The sequence below is a fragment of the Halichoeres trimaculatus genome, unplaced genomic scaffold (genome assembly GCF_033239565.1).
Source record: "Halichoeres trimaculatus isolate MK-OKI-2021-1 unplaced genomic scaffold, fHalTri1.1 fHalTri1_scaffold_15, whole genome shotgun sequence".
Classification (NCBI taxonomy): domain Eukaryota; kingdom Metazoa; phylum Chordata; class Actinopteri; order Labriformes; family Labridae; genus Halichoeres; species Halichoeres trimaculatus.
Genome location: NW_027437193.1, coordinates 20,245,016 through 20,263,427, shown reverse-complemented (window position 1 = coordinate 20,263,427; position 18,412 = coordinate 20,245,016). Strand labels below are relative to the sequence as shown.

The window sequence follows — 18,412 nt, the reverse complement described above, 5'->3', positions numbered from 1 at the left end:
CTGCAGCCAGCTTGATGCAGATCCTCAGTAAATTGCAACTTTTAGCACTTCCGCACAGGCTTCATTTTTCTAAACTGGTTGTTGCCCCTTGATTCAGACAAGTTGGCATTCTTTGAATACCAAAACAAATGTGTGAGTAGCGTAAAAAATGTTGTTGGGTGTTCGCACCATATCATACTATTGAGTTCTGACAGGATTACGACCATAACAGAGCAACCTGTGTTAGAGGTAGGAAAGACAATGACCATTTAACTGCATCACATCCTACACTGAAACTGCAGCATCGTCTGTGGCTGCAAGTTGTTGAATTTGATTTCTATATCGATAGGGTTTCTGCTTCATTGACACAAGTTTATGTCTTCATATATGATGTCCATAGTGTCTACCATATGCTTGCTGATTTTATCACAAAGCTTAGAGTCGTCTGCCATTTGTAAAATTAATGTTATTTGGGTAAAAAAAATGTGTTTTTGTGGTAAACCCTCTCATGTAACTAAACAAACCGTTGTACTCCATGGTGCTTCCACCGCAAAAAAATGTGTGCACTACTGTAACTGGTCACAAATACCAAAGGGTCTATTGTACAATGGTTTGTTAAGCTATGAATGAGGGTTCACCACCTAAAAACACAATGTCAAGTTACATTTACAGACCAGCAGATACAAAAACCTCCCAAGCCAAAGACAAGTGCACAAGATCCTTACATACAAGACCTGAGTCATGTAAAACGAGCCAGAAAACTAGACCTCGACTGAAAACTGCACCAAATTTTATTATAATTACTTTGAAGGCCTTAATGTAGGTCACGAATGTGTGCCATGGGGGTGGTGTGTGTACCTAAAAGAGGACCCAGCATATTTTTTAGGTAATTAAGACAACATGGAACAGCCATCCTGGTAGTGTTGGTTTAAGTATGTAGTAACATAAAACATTCACTGCCCTTTTTGTTGTGGCTGTAGCTGCATCTGAGGCAACCATGGGACTCTAAATATTCCACGACATGGCAAACAGGAGGCTTAAGAGACAGGTCTTTAGCTTTTTTGAGGAAAGCCATGGTGTGACTGCCTGCTTTCTACAGGCCTTGACACCAAACACAAACACAAACCTGCAAGTAGTGACTGCTAAAGAGAAATAATGAATAACATTCAAATTCAAAGAAAATCATGTTATGACATTTTTTACTTCCATGTGTCAAATACATGGTCGCTGTCACTGGCTGTCAGGTTACACTACACACACTGCATGTTGAGCCAACAAAGTATACATCTGCATGTGTGTGTGTGTGTGTGTGTGTGTGTGTGTGTGTGTGTGTGTGTGTGTAAGAGACAGAGACAGAGAGAGACAGATCTCTGGGGCCTTGTCTTTTACTATGCGAGGACGGCAGAAGTGGACAGGTGTGAAATCAGCCTGTCAGGTTCTTTGAGAATCTACAGAGAGAGAGGCCGACGCTTTAGGACTACATTCATTTCAGTGTCTTTCTAAAAATGACCACAAAGCCACACTCTTATCACCACTTTACTACCATCACTATTTTCCTGCCTGTCAACACTGCTTTTATCTGTGTCAGACAAGATGATTAACAGCAGAAGGGATTATGATTCGGATGACACAACCCAGTGCAAGCATATTTCCTGTTAGAACAATATTCTACAGCAGTAAAAATGGTCTGAAGGATATAAAAGGGGATGTTTTCATAACATCTAATCATAGATGTTGATTTAACGTCAATGTATAGACAGGATTTCAACAGAAAATCGGCTTCAAAACTTCTGATTATATGATTCATAGCAACACACATTTATGCCTACATCTGGGCTGGATCGTCAAAATAAAGCATCTCAAATGATTATGAAGCCAAGCAGGACATACTGACCATTGAAAAACTTAGAAACATGACCAGGAATCATACAAACGATACCCATGTGATGATCCATTCACCAACCAGCGACATCTGTGGAACCGATGCTGTTGTTGCATATTCACCCACTTAAGGGTCTTTCTGCTTTCATAGCTAGTGTGCCTGAGTATGCACACTTATTGCTTTGTTCTGTAAAACTGTAAAATTTACACTACATGGCCCATATACTGCAGTTTTCTGAAACTTTGAATGAAAAAAACGAGTTGAAAAGGCATCTTTGTGTCAGACATAAGCTATTTCTGGAATTCCCTTTAGAGAAATGCAGTCATATGAATTTCCCTCTCCCTATCAAATGCTCAAATGATCAGTTATTGAAACATAAAGACTGGATGGTGTTGTTAGACACGTTGATGTAATAGTCCAATATTTGCCCTCTTACATGTGGAACATAATATCAATCAAACACAGCCCTCTAGAGAAAATATACATATCTTTATCTTCTTCTCTTTCTATTTAGCTTCCAGGTTTTCAGTGTCTGTATCATATTGAGTGCACTTGTAATCTTGATGTAGTCTGAGGCTTTGACTCAGACACAGACCTTACTGATTTTCTGCTCTATGGGGCTGGTCTTTGTGTTTAGAAGTGCACCCTTGACGCGTTTCAGTGAGTCAGTCTTTGCTCCAATAAGCCTCCACCAAACTCATGAGCTTCAAGGGGTGTTTTGGTCCAGCACTAGTATAATGCCTCCAGTTCTGAAGTTTCTTTCAGAGAGTTTCACTTCTGTATTGCTTGCATCAGACAGTTTTTTTCACTTCTCCACCAAGTACAAAGGGTTGGAAATATGTTGGAAAATATGCACTTTTCTTTGAGGAAGTCTACTTTAAGCATTTTGCTTTTTGTATCAGGTTGATTGAAGTGCTCTTCATAGAAGGGCTTTAAGCTTCAACCTCATATGACTTTTTCCTAGCTTTTATTATCTTGAGTTATGAAAGCGACAAAATAAGGGAGTCTGTGATGTCACTCTTTGAACGATCACAGCATAGTCTTAACCTTCAATGTTTATTTTTACTTAAAATTGAAAAAAAAATAAATTTGATTTTATAACCAAATGTTGAAGTGATTCTCTCCCATCATTATTTCACTGTTCTTTTCTCACAACCTACCACCTAAATGACCTTCTTAAGGTGCTTTTTATAAGCTGAAAGAACTACTCTTCAAGGAATAAAATGGGTCCTTTGGAATTTTGACTGCATTTCCACCAAGGCCTGAAGTCCTGTGAAGATTACACTAATCAGGCCAGTAACATATAGAGAAAAGATAAAACTAACAGCACCAAGTCTTTGCATCAATAGAGGGCAGTATGACAACAGAAAAGAAAATTCAGCAAAAATGAAACCAAATACAGGGACGGGCAGGCAGGCATTGCTGTGCACAGCACTTTAGTCAGCCTCTTAGCATGGAGGATAGTCAGCCTGCGCTGGTTTTGAATCAGAATCAGAATTATCACCATTATTATCATCATCATAATCTTTTTTGATCAAAAAAGTTACTTTTTTTGTTTTCTTGAGTTAAAGTGAAGCAGTGAGCTCTGGCTGTGGGAACTGAAGCACATGCGTAAGGGCTAAAAACTGCAGTTTATTGAGATTCTGACCCCCCAATTACATACCACTTCCCACAATGCTCGGCTTTAAAGCTTTAAAGTTGTTAGTCCCCTTTTTCTGTTTACTGCTGCCTATTGGCATGAGTTAGCATTACAACTATGACACCAAAACACTAATGTCTGATGGTCTATGAAATAGATGTAAAATGATGGTGCACATTGGTAGTCAAAAAATGGGTGATCGGCCTACCCATCTCACAGGAAACTACTTCTTCAAACTTCAGTAAAGCATAAATGCAGTTACTTTCTTTCAAACCATATGTGGATGGAGAAACACATTTTTCCACCTGAGCTTCTGCTTTCTGAAACTGAACACCAGTGTCAGACCCAGCAGAACAATTATACCAGACTGCAATCAAAAGCAGCAGACAGTATGCAATAGGTGGTAGGCAGTTTAGAAAAAAAACATAGGCCAATGTGCACAGGTTTTAGGCATAGACTGTATAATTATTGGACATTCAATTGACGTGGTCTACCCAACATCACCCATCAGTTTCTGCAACAGACTTTTGAAGCAAATCGCTATAGCAGCCATATTAAATGAGAAGGGAGCATCAAGTACATCTATAGGGTGCTCATCAGTCATGTGAGCTAAGCTGTGCCTCTGATTGGGCTAGCTCGCCAACTTAATATCCTCTAACCTGCTGAGGTTGGACAAAAATTCACCCCCTGTACAGTGTGTCGATAGTGAAATTAGCGATTCAGACAGAAGTTTTTTTTTTGTACCAGGCTGTAACTACGTTTATTTCTGCTGTGAATACTGCTTTTTTTCTTTTGGCTTGGTGTGTGTGACATTTAGTAGCCTACTTCTGGAGTCAACCTCATGCGGACACTCGAGAAACAGCAGGCTTTAGCACTTCTGCATTGTCTCATATTCTTAGACCAGATTAAACTTGCAGTTTGGTTTTTGGCTTGATGTTGCAAAAAAGTGACCAGCTAGCTTCATTTGATGAGGAAATGACCAGACACATCTTTTCAGCCACAAATTCTTCATTTTTTCTTCAATACACATTACTGTTCTTAATATCACTGATCCAAATATTTTGCTTCTACAAATGGATGTTTTTTTTTCTTTGAAAAGTCCCTCACCTTCAAAAACGTGGTTCGTGTTCTCCGGCCTGACACACACGCACACAAATAAACACACTTTGTCTCTCATAAATTCTAAGTTTCATTTCTTTAGTCTGGATTGGCAGTTTGTCGAAGTGACACTCATAACCATGAGTTCAAGTCTCTGCTGCCCTCTGGGGGTTGAATGTGTTATGATAATATGTATGTTAAAGACTAATCTATCCAGTGCTTTACAGAAAGCCAGTGTTATACTCACTGAATACTAGTATAACTAGTTGGAAACTGCTGAAGTGTATGAGTCACTCACATAAACAGTCTTTGTGAACGATCTTCGAAAAAGCACAGTTAAATTACACAAGTTGATGGGTTCATACGTCAACAGTTTAAGTCAACTTTGCTGAGTATTTCCTCCCGGTCCTACTCATCGTTACCCATAAAATTTGTAATGAAATCAAACACAAAGGGGAAATGTAAATTCTACAATATTTACAAATAAATGTGGACTCCAGGCGACTCAGAGCAGTCTGCCAGTCTTTATATTTCCCAGTGCACCCAAACGCAGCATGACTGTCCCCTTACATGACGACGGAGGAAGTGAATGTAGCGGCTAACAGTTTGCTCAGAAACAACAGCAGAGCTACACAAGTTACCCATCGTAAATAAGGTAAGCTTTATAATTTTGTTTTGTCATTGTTTTATGGGATAGTACGGTTAATCGTCAACGTTTCTCTGTTCACACTAAATTATATCGTTAACAGCAAATAGTTGATGCGAAGCAGCTGTGCCAGTCACCAAAAGCTAACCTTAGGTAACGTTCACTTTTGGCTGTTAGCTTGAATCGTTTTTCTTTGTAAAGACCATTTTTGCTTGTTGAGACTTTTGCACCCGGCTAATCGAGATAACATGGAATATTTAACCATACAGCATCAAATGTTATTAAAAACAATGCAATTTTAGCAAAGAACACATGTCAACCTCTGTGTTACATAAATAGATGATGTAAGATAGTGGGACTCCTCAGCAACAAGTCTCATTTTCAAGAGTCGCTTAAATTCTCTTTGATTTGAGGCCCCCTCCCCCCGTGTTTTATAATATATACGACTCTTACATCATGTACTCCTAGAACTGCATTGTCTGAAAGTGATGCGTGTTGACTCAGCTGTATTGTCTGCATTAACACAGTGTATTTTGTTTTGTCATTTCAGTGAAAGCATTTTGAAGGTTTGCCTCATGGAGCCTTCAAAGCACACTAAAAAAGGCAACTTGAACCGGGAGCCGAAGCGCAGCCAGAACCAGCCATCCACTCCTCGCCAGAAAGATGCCTACGCCAGGCTCCTTAGCCAGCACAGCAGCAGCAAGTTCAGTCAGTATCTGGAACAATATGCAAAGGACACATCATTTCAAAGAGAAGGGAACGGGCCTAGCACACAATCCCTAAGTGACAGGGTGAATATACCGCAACAAAAGAGGGACCAAGCACCATTTGATTTCTCTGATTCAAGTGACTTCTCCCCCTCCTCACTGAAAAACAAAGGAGAAGAGAGCTCTTTGTCTTTGTACATGGAGAAACTGAGCGTCCGCAATGCTCAGCAGGACGGTGAGAGGAAGCAGGGAGTGTCTGACCGGCAGCGGCGGGGGCAGAGAAGAGACACCACCACCAGCCAAGATGGGGACATTGAATCAGGCGAGGAACTCAGTTCTTTTAAAACTAATGAGTCAAAAAAGCAACAGAAGCAGCAGAAGAAAAACAAAGACTCGACAGAGACAGATGTTGCAGTTGGTCACCCCCAGTCCCCAAAGAAAGGTGGGGCAAGTGGGCAAGAGCGAGAAAAAGGGCCAAAGTCTAAGAGAAAGGATCAGCCAAAGCACCAAGAGGAGGCATCAAACTGTGGGGTCGACACTCAGATGTTAAGGCCAAAGTCCCCTCATGCCAAGGACAAAAAAACACAGCAGTCAAGAGGTTTGGTTTGCTCACTTTATAAGCTACAATTATATTTTTTATGCTTCTGATTCAATATATTGTATTAAATAATACATTACATTCATTTTAGCTCCCAGTGCCAGTTCTCCAGCTGACAAGCGTAAGAACAAAGGAAGCAGAGGAGCAAAGAAACAAGTGTTTGAGCTCTACATGACACATGAGGAGGTTTCCCATGGCCTGAAAAGAGGAGAGCTCATTCAGGTACAACCAACAACATCAGTTCCTTAGAATAGTAGATGTATCAAAATCAGTAAAATTATTTTAGGTGCTCAAACTTTGAGGGTATACAATTGTCACACTTCATTATTTCAACTCAGTAAATTCTTGTTTGGCCCCTGTCTTAAGTCTGCAAACTTTCTCTGCAGGGTCAGTTAAGGATCAACCCCAAGAAATACCATGAAGCTTTTGTCCCATCTCCTGTAAGTGTGATCCAGAATGAATAAGACGCATCATATTTTGTGCCTGTGTGCAATAAATTAATCTTTTCATGTAGTTTTGTTACATTTAAAAATCTTGAAAGATTGTTGAAAAATGCTTGAGACACATAATCTTTTAATGTCTGCAGGATGATGCCCGGGATATATTTCTGGATGGGATAGTAGTTCGTAACAGGGCTCTGAATGGAGACATAGTGGTTGTGCAAATCCTTCCTCAAGATCAATGGAAGGTAGACCTCATCTGCATCTTTTCAAAGTTCTAGATAATAGTATTACAGTAGCATTATAATCTCTAGTTCAACTCTACAGGAGTAAGATACCAGCATTGAGTATTTCAGCAGAAAATGAATGAAGTGCTCTTGTCTGTGTAGGTCGTGCGGTCAGACACTGACTGTGAAGGCACCAGTGACTTAGAGAACCATAGAGACAATACAGCTCAGACCAAGAGAGTGCAGGCCTCCGGACCAAGTGAAGACCAGTGCAGCGACCAGGAAGAACTCATTAGAAAAGCCCAGAGTACCACCTTGGCTGATTCAGGTAATGTAAAGTATTTGTATTCACAACATAGAAACTTAAAACAATTCTTGACTATATAGCTTATTTTTTTTTCACATTGAAGCAAAACAAGTTCAGAAAAGAAGATTAGTCGGCTTATATGTTTGAATCTGTCCTCTCATCTGATGGAAATAGGGGCACCTCTGGAAGACCCCTCAACCCCAAGATCCAATGGGGAAATACTCCAAAAGACTGCTAAAGTGAGCTTCATACCTGAATGATGTTTGCAGTTTGTACTTACCCGATCTCTTTCATGTTTTTTTTTGCAGCATTTTACAGATAAAGCACTTTTTAATATAAAGCTTTTCCCTGCTAGGACATCAAAAAATGTTCTTTGTGGCTACGTGGTACAGCGCAGTGTGCTTAATGTTTCGTGTACCCCCGAAACTTAATCAAAGAAGACTTCTTTCAACACTCAGGAGTAAAACAATCAGCTTATATACACTATATTTTATACGTCCAGCCTAATGCACAATCAATGAAGTTATTTTAAGTTTTTGCAGAAACTTATTATGTTGTCAGCTTGTACATAACAAAAAGTTAAAATTAACCATGGTAAAAGAAGTGTCTCTGTAAGAAGACCTGGTTTACCCAAACGATAAACAAGGGTCTTAATGGCTCTGCGTGTTTTTTTTTTTAATTCATGCACATGATGGTATAAAAAGTTGTGCCTTTCAAAGTCACCTTTCCACTCTCATTTATCTATCAGGTGGTATATATAGTGGAAAAGAAACACTCCAGAGCCGTCACAGGCTTCCTGAAGTTTCTGCCGGATAAACCATTTGCCATGTTCTCCCCCGTCGACCACCGGGTGCCACGGATTAACGTCCCCCTCGCTGACTGTCCTGAAAACTTTGCTTCCCGCTCAGGCGACTACACCAACACTTTGTTCATATGTCGGATCACAGACTGGGCAGTTGACAGCAACTTTGCAGAGGGGTGAGTGTGAATATTCAAAAACTGCAAGCAAAGAATCATTTTACAGAAAACCAACCTGAACATCTACTGATGTTTCTCGCAGTCAACTCGCAAAGACGCTGGGTCAAGCTGGAGAGATTGAGCCTGAGACTGAGGGCATCCTGACCGAGTATGATGTGGATTCCTCTGAATTTTCTGACGAGGTGTTGGACTGCCTGCCTAATAACTTACCCTGGACCATCCCACCTGAGGAGATGACAAAGAGGAGAGATCTGAGGTGGGATAAGGAAGTGGGAATGGACTGCTACATTTATACAAATTTTGTTATTTTTCATAAACTACAAAAATATGACAGTTTGAATGCTCAAGGGGACTTTCTTGATTTCTATCTACTTGACATTGTAGCCATGTAGGCTACACATCTACTCTCATAAGTCCTAATATCTTCATGTCTTCAACCTGATTTGTGAGACATTATTTTATCATGTGTAGGAATGAGTGTATCTTCACCATCGACCCGTCTACAGCCAGAGACCTTGATGATGCTCTGTCCTGTAAACAACTCCCTGATGGTAAGATACCTTTCCTGTGGCTCTCAGTGGTGAAGATGATGATGCAGAACTTTGATTATACATATGAATTCTTTTGCTGTGGTCATAAAATGTGTTTTAAAACAGGTAATTTTGAGGTGGGAGTCCACATTGCTGATGTGAGTTACTTTGTTGAGGAGGGCAACGCTCTGGATGCTATTGCCAGCCAACGGGCAACTAGTGTGTACCTGGTTCAAAAGGTAAAATCTGACTCAATTATCAGTCTACTAGCAGATCAATTTTGTGCCTAAAAGCTTTTTTCGTTACCAACTACAAAGTCTTCAGTCATTACCGATCTCTTACTGATTGGTGTGTCAATATTTTTTTGACCTTTTCCAGGTGATCCCCATGTTGCCCAGGCTGCTTTGTGAGGAGCTGTGCAGTCTGAATCCTCTCACTGACAGACTCACCTTCTCTGTCATTTGGAAAATCACACCAGAGGGGAAGGTATGGAGATATAATGATTCGAGAACCTTTTAGAGCTGCAAACCATGAGAGAACATTGGCATTTTATTTATTTATTTATTTATTTGTTGAGCACAGTTCATGATTTGTTCACTAAACAGATAATAAGTTTAGGAAAATGTAAAAAAGCAAGCACAAAAACAAGGTAAATGAGTAATACACACAACAAAAATGTTGTATAATGTGAAAATTATGAAAAGGCAAATACTTATTGGACAGGGAATACACATGTGTTTATAAAATAAACTGTATTGAATGAACCAGCTTTACAAGAATCAGATTTAATGGGTAGAAATGTGATTAAATGGTAATGTTGTGAAGCAAATACTGTCTGCGGATCCAAGTTGGTGCACTGATACAATTTGTGGGAAGTATTTTCATTTCCCTCTTCTCTGCCTCCAGATCCTGAGTGAGTGGTTTGGCCGCTCAGTCATCCGCTCCTGTGTGAAGCTGAGTTACGATCACGCTCAGAGCATGATTGAAGCACCTGAAAAGATGTTTTCTGCAGAGGAGCTGCCCCCCACGGACCCTGAACATCCCATTGATGAGATCCATCAAGCTGTGCTCAACCTGCACTCCATTGCCAAGAACCTAAGAGCTCAGCGCTTCTCAGGGGGAGCCCTCAGACTGGATCAGGTTAGTCCCGTCTACCTTACCTTTGAGTGGTCTATCTTAATTTTTTTTTCTTGATAAGTAAAATGCAGCTACACAGAAATACTTGAGCACCCCTCCACTCTTGACCAGAAGTACTGATTCAGGTTGATGGTTTGTAGACCTGAAGAACTTTTGATCTGCTCGTCTCAAGCAGCTACAGACAGAGCAAAGAGGGATCTTGATACAAATTTTTGGTCATGTTAAGTAAAAATGTTTTGACAGTTTCAAGCTCAACTGGGGAAATTTATGGAAAAAGAACTCTGACTATCTGGTTTTATTTCCTGTTCTTTTTTTCTTCAGCTGAAACTGTCCTTCACTCTGGACAAAGAGACCATGATGCCTCAAGGCTGCTTTATTTACCAGTACAGAGACAGCAACAAGTGAGTTACAGACACTCCTCAAAAACCTTTCTTTCCCCCTCTCTTTCTCTTATTTATCATGTCTTCCTTTCGTAAGTTGAACATTCATCTGATGAAACATGTTAAAAACCTAAGTTGAACTTTATTCTGTCCATTTCTGTGTTTTCCAGATTGGTAGAGGAGTTCATGTTACTAGCTAACATTGCCACAGCCAACCACATCTACCGCAAGTTCCCTGAACTGGCCATGCTCAGACGACACCCTCCACCAAAAGCGAAGATGGTGGATGAGCTGCAGGAGCTTTGTGACCAACTGGGCATCCCCATCGATCTGTCCTCTGCAGGAGCCCTACACGTCAGTAGATAACATAGCCGAGTGTCTGATGTCCAAGAAAATATGGAAGCAGCAAATGTTTATCTTCTGAATAAGCACAGTATTTGTTTGTTCATTGAATAAAATTAAAGTCAGCGTCTCTTTAGGATTTCTGTGCTCTGATATTAAGATCAGAACTACATAAAGATGCTTAAAATCTCCATGTCCCGCTTTTCCAAAATGCAGAAGAGTCTCAACACTGTTCTTGGTGATGATGAGTACACGGCTGCCAGAAAAGAAGTCCTCACCCACATGTGCTCCAGACCCATGCAGGTTTGAGATCTGCTTCTTATCGTTCTCTCTAGTATTTGTCAGTTTCCTCAAGCTTGTGAGGGACACATTTGCTTTTGTAAATCAAAGATGTCCTTTGAAAATGTTTGGGTTCTTTTGAATCATATGTGTGTTATCGGTGTTCCACAGATGGCGTTGTACTTCTGTTCGGGTGTTGTTAAAGACGAGCAGTTGTTCAAGCACTATGCTCTCAACGTTCCTCTCTACACCCACTTCACGTCACCCATCAGACGTTACGCTGACATCATCGTCCACCGGCTGCTGGCTTCCTCTCTGAGTGAGTAAATTGCAAAGAGAACAAAGCAGCTTCTGATCTCTCTCTTGTTTTTGCTGCTGCTGTTTGTGTTGTATCTTTGTTTTCTTCTATTTTGTGCTATTGCCCAGTTAAACGTGTGGTTTCTTTTTTTGTTGTTGCATGTCTGTATGCAGAGTGTGGGCCTCATTTGGGACTGTCAACAGAACAAGTCCAAAAGCAAGCCTCACAGTGTAACGACAAGAAAACTTTGTCAAAGAGAGTCCAGGAGCTGAGCTCTGAGCTGTTCTTTGGAGTCTTTGTAAAGGTGTGTTTCTCATGCTACCAACAATGGAAAACAATAAGAAAACAAGATATTCAAGCTTTTATTTTATTAGAGTGGCCTGATTGTGTTTTTATCCAGGATCTTCTGAGACCATAAGTGAATTGGTTTTTAACAAAATATAAATAAAATTCAATTCATTTTGTATGTTCTACCCCAAAATGTAAAAATTCAGTGATCCAGAGTGTTGAAATTTCTGATGTACCTGATCCAGTGTACTTCTAAAAATGAGTCTGTTCCTTGATGTTTTGCGAAGAATGAAATATTTTGTTGTGTGTTCACAGGAGTGTGGCCCCCTGGACTCTGAGGCCATGGTGATGGGTGTACTGGATCAATCCTTTGATGTGCTGGTTCTCCGGTATGGAGTGCAGAAACGCATCTACTGCAAGGTCAGCTCCAACACACTCCACATTAAGGGTGGAGTTCCAGCCTTCATACTTGTACATATATCTGCGGAGTAGTTATTGTGTTCTGAAATGTTGGCCCCAATGGCCCCTATGGCCATTTAAGTTTCACTCTTATCAAAAAATTGATTTTTGTAAGTAAATAAAAAGATGCTTCTGTATTATGTCACACTGTAACCCACTTTGAATAACTATAATTTAGCCAGAAGCTAAAGTACAGTCAGAAGAGGGAAATATTCGTTCATAGTGACGTTCTGACTGCTCAGAAAATAAACAGTCTCACAGGTGATCTCAGAGGTAGGTGAAGGAGCAAAGTGATCTGACACAGTTTGAAACCATTTGTTTCCACCTTCAGTCTATTGCAGGTCTGGACTCCTTTCATCATCGTAAGGTGGGAAAGAAATCTGAGCTGACTCTGGTTTGGATTCCAGAGGACAATGGGAAACCTCCTGTAGAGCAGGTAAGAACCATTCACTCTGAAATACTCGAAATATGGTGTCACAAGCAGAATACAACAACAGTAGAGCATGCTGTAGTCATGAGACCAAGAAAAATACAAACATGTTACATTATATATTCTGTATTCTTGATACGTCATGTCTCTGATTCCCTGGGCCCGTAATTCACAAAGCATCCTAAGGATCCTAAAGCTAAAAGTAGCTCTTAGTGACGTCATTCTAAGAAAAATCTTAGTATTCCTTGACTTCTAAGATTTTTCTTAGAATATTCCCACGATAAGATAAATGTTATTTACAAAGGGTCTTAAGAAAGCTCTCAAGGTAAAAATCTGTTAGGAGGAGGGCTTTTCAGAAGCCTAAGAGTGAATGCTCATACTGGTGTCGGACCTTCCCCACATGCTAAACACAGTTTCTGCCACCTGAGACAGCTGTTCATCTGGTGATTCACCCTGTAAACAGTCTAGTAAATGAGCATATAAAGTTCTGCAACATCCATACAATTATTAATATCAAAGAAACTGATTTCATACCTTAAGTGGTAGCCCACAACACTGTTTCAGAACAACTTCACTTTGTGCTGCATCTCTGCTTTGGCTTGGGTTTGGAGCTCGTAGCAGCGCTTCTCACACTCACGTGCAATGTGCGCACAAAGTCACAATCAATTTAGCCGAGTTTCATCATCATTGTAATATAAAAATAGTGTCAGGATTACACATTAAGTCTGAGTTGTGTGATTAATCGATTTTATTGTCCATCCATTACTTGGCGCACAAAGCATTTTTTTCTCCCTCACCCTTACCCCTTTTTGTAACAACCAATCACAGCTTTTAGGAGACTGCATCATACCACACCTCCTCACTAAGATCAAAGTTTCTGTGTCCTCCTTGCTCAGAGTTGCTCTTGCAAACTTCCTTAATCACTCTTAAGATGAGACTCCTTGCAAGGAATTTTAGCGCGAAATTAGGAGCTCTCCGAGAGGACTCTGAGAAGCTTTGTGAATATGGGCCCAGGTCTTTATGCAGCCCTATCCAATATGTACACTTGCTTATCTGAGAAGGTCCTTGGTAGAGGATACAGGAGTCAACAGAACGTACTTATGTTTGAAGTAGCTAGCTTAGATTTAGATGGTTGGACCGCTTTTTAACAAAGCAAATTTACACACTGCTTAAATTCAAGTAACACATCGATTTTTATTCTTCTCATTTCCAGGTCATTTCACTCTTCTCATTAGTAGAGGTGCAGCTCAAAGCAGACAGCGCTCCTATGAAGTACAGCGCAGTGCTAAAGAGGACTGAAGATAACGGCTCATAAACAAATTAAAAGCTTCACATGTCAAACACCTCAAAGGAAATTTAAAGTTGCACATTCTCTTTTAGTGATCTGTAGAAATAAGATGTTTTTAGAGCTCAGTTATTTCCTACTTCCGTCAGTTTTCAAGTTGGAATTCATACAAAGTTTTAGTCCTAACCTGAGGGTGAGTTACAATTTTGGGTTTTTCATTTCCGCCACACATCACAGGTAGAAGAGCTGCCATTTATTCCTGACTTATTGAGTTCAGTTGTACAGAATGTACAGTGAGACTTCATATCAGGCTTCTCTTTAGTGTCATTCATTGAGTCACTAGATGGATGTCAACATTTATTGACATGCAACATAAAAAAGAGCTTTTAGAGGGTAGAAAAGGCAAAAAGACTTATTTTTCATTTTAAAAAAGAGAGATTGCCCCCATCTTGGAAAAAAGAAAAACAATTAAATCTTCTATTAACATGTTTGTTATTTGTGATTAAGTGTTAGTCTGTACAACATTTATGGTTTGTAGGAGGTATGGTTTGTGTTCACTAAGGAGCATGACTTTTACTTTGTATGGATTTCAAAGTGAACTCTGAGGTGGGTCCAACTGTGAAAGAAGAAAGACAGCAGTTTTCTCAGCTTGCTGTAGATTTCTTCCCATAGTGAGGACAGTTTTTATTTGACAACTGTTTTACACTGTGTGTGAAAACTAACTTTTAACTGTTGTAAGTTTTTCACCAATGGTTTCCTGATGTAGGATTATGTGAAGTCTGACTGGCTCATCACATGTAACTTGTGGTTAAAGTGGCTTCATAGCTCAGTAAACAGTTAGATATGACATTAACAGGGTTAAACAGATTTGCATTGGGACAAAATAACATCTACGTACCAGCCATTGTATTTTTATTGCTGTCTGTATTTATAGTGTTTTATTCAGGAAGAGTTGCAGGTTTTGTTTGAGCCTAAATGTCACAGTGATGAAGAACAACTTGATTCATAGTCTTAGGAAGTAGGTCACATGGATGTAACACTACTGTAGTACAAACTGAGGTACGATTTTATGTTTAGAGTGTGCCTTCAGGATACATCTCAATATTTAAATGTTTTTGTATTTAATACTGAACATGGTAAAGACTTGAATGTAAATTGCTGCTGAAAATAGTTTGTGGCCTTGGATCTTAATTTATTTTTTATTTTTTGCTCATATTTGAAGTGCTTCCAGCTGTGTTTTTTATGCTCAGACTCAAATTTGTGCTGCCAAAAAACTTCTTGGCTTTCATGAGTATCAACTGTAAATCCAGCCTTCATTGAATAAAGTGAAGACTAGAAAAAAAAGCAGTGTAGCTGCTCATTAGGACTGTATGTTGGCGTTTTTTTCCTTTGATAAAGTCAACATGCTTGTAATTATTTCACTCATTCAGAATTTGCTTTAACAGTGCCATGTAACATCATACAGATTAGCTACAACATCATATTTCTAAATATGAGATCTATTTTTGGTCAAAATATTTTTATTTTTGTCAGTTTCTCAGAGGACAGCGTTTGGGGGTTATTTTCTGAACATGTTTTAGTTTGCACTAGGCTAAAAGTGTAAGTTAAGTGTTAAAGAAGTGTGCTGTGTGTGTTGGATGTGGGTCTGTGATTAGGAAAATAAATGATTTTCCCCCCTAAAACCTGTCAACAAGAGAGAATTCAACTTGTGTTTGTTTTTTTTTTTTCTTCCTTTTACGGAGTTGTACTGTGATATTGTAACTTTGGTTTTGGTCAGTGTTCAAAGTCTGTACTCTGTAGCGTCTGTACTCTGCAAAACAACATATTGAGCAATACATGGGTGTCTACGTCTATGGGAAAATAAACATACATGAAATCTACAGAGGGGAAAATCTCACTTAAACTGAATTTCTCTTGAGTACCAGTGTTGTCACCCCTTCAGACCATTACCACAGGCCTACCTGCTGTGTTCAGCTTTACAAACATTCATTAAAAAAACGTCATAATTATCAGGGAGTGTTTATGATTTATCCGCCATAAACCAATGCTCTAACATATAGTCAGAGATAAAGAGGTGGAGTTTTACGTCAGGGCTGATCATCCTCTGTTGAGGTCAGGTACTGTAGACACACCCTGTGTGACAGTTCTAGGTGAAATGTCAAGCCTTTCCCTTAAATCTGACAAGACTATTCCTCCTATTTTAACAGCAAAATAACTCTTTAGTGAGCCACACTAACATTTAATCCAAAGTCTTCTTTAAATTATTTTAATCTATTTTCACAAATTTTTGCATAAGCACATATGAGTAAAAAAAAGGGAAACATAATGTCCCATTTGGCTTTGGTGAGCTTTAAGTTTCTGTTTAAGTTGACACAGCAACAACTGTAAGTGCTCTCCAGTTAGATTTCTGTTGCCGATTATTACCAGAGCAGCTCATACCAACCTTCTGTGCACTGTCTGACCATAAACAGGTCGACTACTTAGAAGAAAGGCAGAGCAGTACGCTGGCAAGCAAATAGCCATATTTTCACAGCAAGACAAATTTAAAAAGTGAGTGAAACTAGTTTTCACTGCCAGAAAATTTCACTTCAAATAAACTGGACCTGGAGGAGAAAAAAAGAGGGACGTCTTCTATTTTTCAATTAAATTAACTATAATGAGATTTTTTTTGTTTCATTTTTAGTTTTATCAGTTCAGAATAACTCAGAAAGGCACAAACATTAGCCAGCACAAGCTAACTAGCATACCTGTCCTTTTAGGCTGTAGCAAAAACAGTTTTAATGTTCGAACAAGTATTTTAATGGTAAGAACCAAGCAGCAACCTCAACTCTAAAAAAAATATGAAGCCCAGAATAGACAGACTGTAAACCACAAACACAGAAAGCCAATAAAACAAACTTTTACAGCTTTGAAAAAAATATTTATAGCCTGGTTCAGGAAACTGCTAGGGTTTGGATAGCTAATTTGTCTGCCAGCATACACTGCATGAGGGTATGGAGGTTAGACTTTCTGATAACTCTTTTTGATAACCCCCTCAAAATAAATAGTAAATAAAATAAAATATAAAATAAATGAATTAATACACAAAGAAAAAGGGTACAGGCACAGACCACCAAGCGACATAGAGTTGCAAGAACAACCCATAACTTTTAAAATATTTCTTAAAAAAAAAAACCACACAATTTACTCATGGAGCCCACAGTTCAAGAACTTATTAAGATCATGAGTTTGCCGAATCAGGGTTGCAGCTCATCTTACTGACTTGTCTGGCACCCTGTAGCATGGAGGCTCAGAGCCGGCTCCATTTCCAGTTCGGCTCCTGTGTATGAAAATCTTCATTACGGGATATCGGCAACAGATGAGTGATGTCACAGAGACTATACAGTTTTATTTTACACAATATATAGTAAGAACAAAAACAAGAAATTCATACTTTAACTGAAATAAGTGTCAAATAACTTCCAAGTGAAGAAAGCCTTTAAAATTAGCTAACACATGCTACTTAGCATACCTGAGAGCAGCTAACACTTTAGCATTAGTACCCTTGCCCTCTTAACAACAGTTAAGTGATAGTGGTCCGTCAAACCAAATTTGAATTATTTGATTGCTGTTAGTTTTTAATCACTAAAAAGGCTTGATTTCAGATGAAACAAACAAAGAATAACTCAAGACTAGAAAGAGCAGTTGTCATCACTCCAGCCTGTGACAGTTGTTTCATGACATCATTACAACTGAGGTCAAAGTTCAGGCTGATGAGTTAAGACTATAGACTTGACAGCTGAGACTAAACACTAATCTTTCTATCAATCATGAACAGGCATACGTTACAAAGTTTTCTGTATTTCTTTAGTGTTAAAATGCTCATGTCCTGGACCTTATGTCACCTAAAAACACGTGCCTCAGTAGCATGTATGCAGTGTTTATGAGAGGTTTAATTCCACCTGTGACTACCTTTCAGAGAATGTCTTATCAGAGCTGAGCATACTGACGCCAGCGAATTGCAAGTAGAAACTTCCATCCCTGTCATGTGTACTGATTAAACCCACAGTGCTTTGATTTTATTTACAGTGGTGCAGATAACTGGCATATCCCTGCTAAAGGGAGGCTTCCCTGAAGGTTTGAAGTTCACTGTCTGACACCACACTGACTCTTAACGCCATATATCTAACAACTTATTTCTAGAAGATGTGACTTATCTATGAACATAGGATGTCCCAAGTGTGTTTGTTAAAATCTGACTTAATTGATAATCTTCTTACTCTGATTGTTAACCTTGTCCGCTTTGACTAATGAGACAGCAAGCAGAACTTGTATTCAGTCTTTGTTGTAGAGACAGACAGATGCCCAGCAGTATTGTCTGTGATTTACACAAGAGTCCAAAGGTCTTACATAAATTCATTATAAAATGGGTGGCCATTGTTACCAAGTTCATTTATAGAAATAGTCGTCTAGTTTTACAGTGTGATTTGCTAAAATTGCCGTT

General features: G+C 39.3%; 1 protein-coding gene across 1 annotated transcript; it reads left to right on the top strand.

Annotated features, from left to right (window-relative positions):
• The first annotated feature begins 5,133 nt into the window (after positions 1 to 5,133).
• Positions 5,134 to 15,905, top strand: dis3l2 (DIS3 like 3'-5' exoribonuclease 2). The gene is made up of 21 exons (XM_074688972.1): positions 5,134 to 5,253; positions 5,795 to 6,549; positions 6,641 to 6,771; positions 6,936 to 6,989; positions 7,136 to 7,237; positions 7,379 to 7,544; positions 7,698 to 7,762; positions 8,272 to 8,501; positions 8,584 to 8,757; positions 8,973 to 9,052; positions 9,158 to 9,270; positions 9,410 to 9,517; positions 9,938 to 10,171; positions 10,490 to 10,569; positions 10,719 to 10,902; positions 11,107 to 11,193; positions 11,341 to 11,488; positions 11,641 to 11,771; positions 12,071 to 12,175; positions 12,546 to 12,650; positions 13,858 to 15,905. The coding sequence occupies exons 2-21, from the start codon at positions 5,820 to 5,822 to the stop codon at positions 13,957 to 13,959; spliced, it is 3,129 nt and encodes a 1,042-aa protein (XP_074545073.1). The 5' UTR covers positions 5,134 to 5,253; positions 5,795 to 5,819; the 3' UTR covers positions 13,960 to 15,905.
• Positions 15,906 to 18,412: the final 2,507 nt, after the last annotated feature.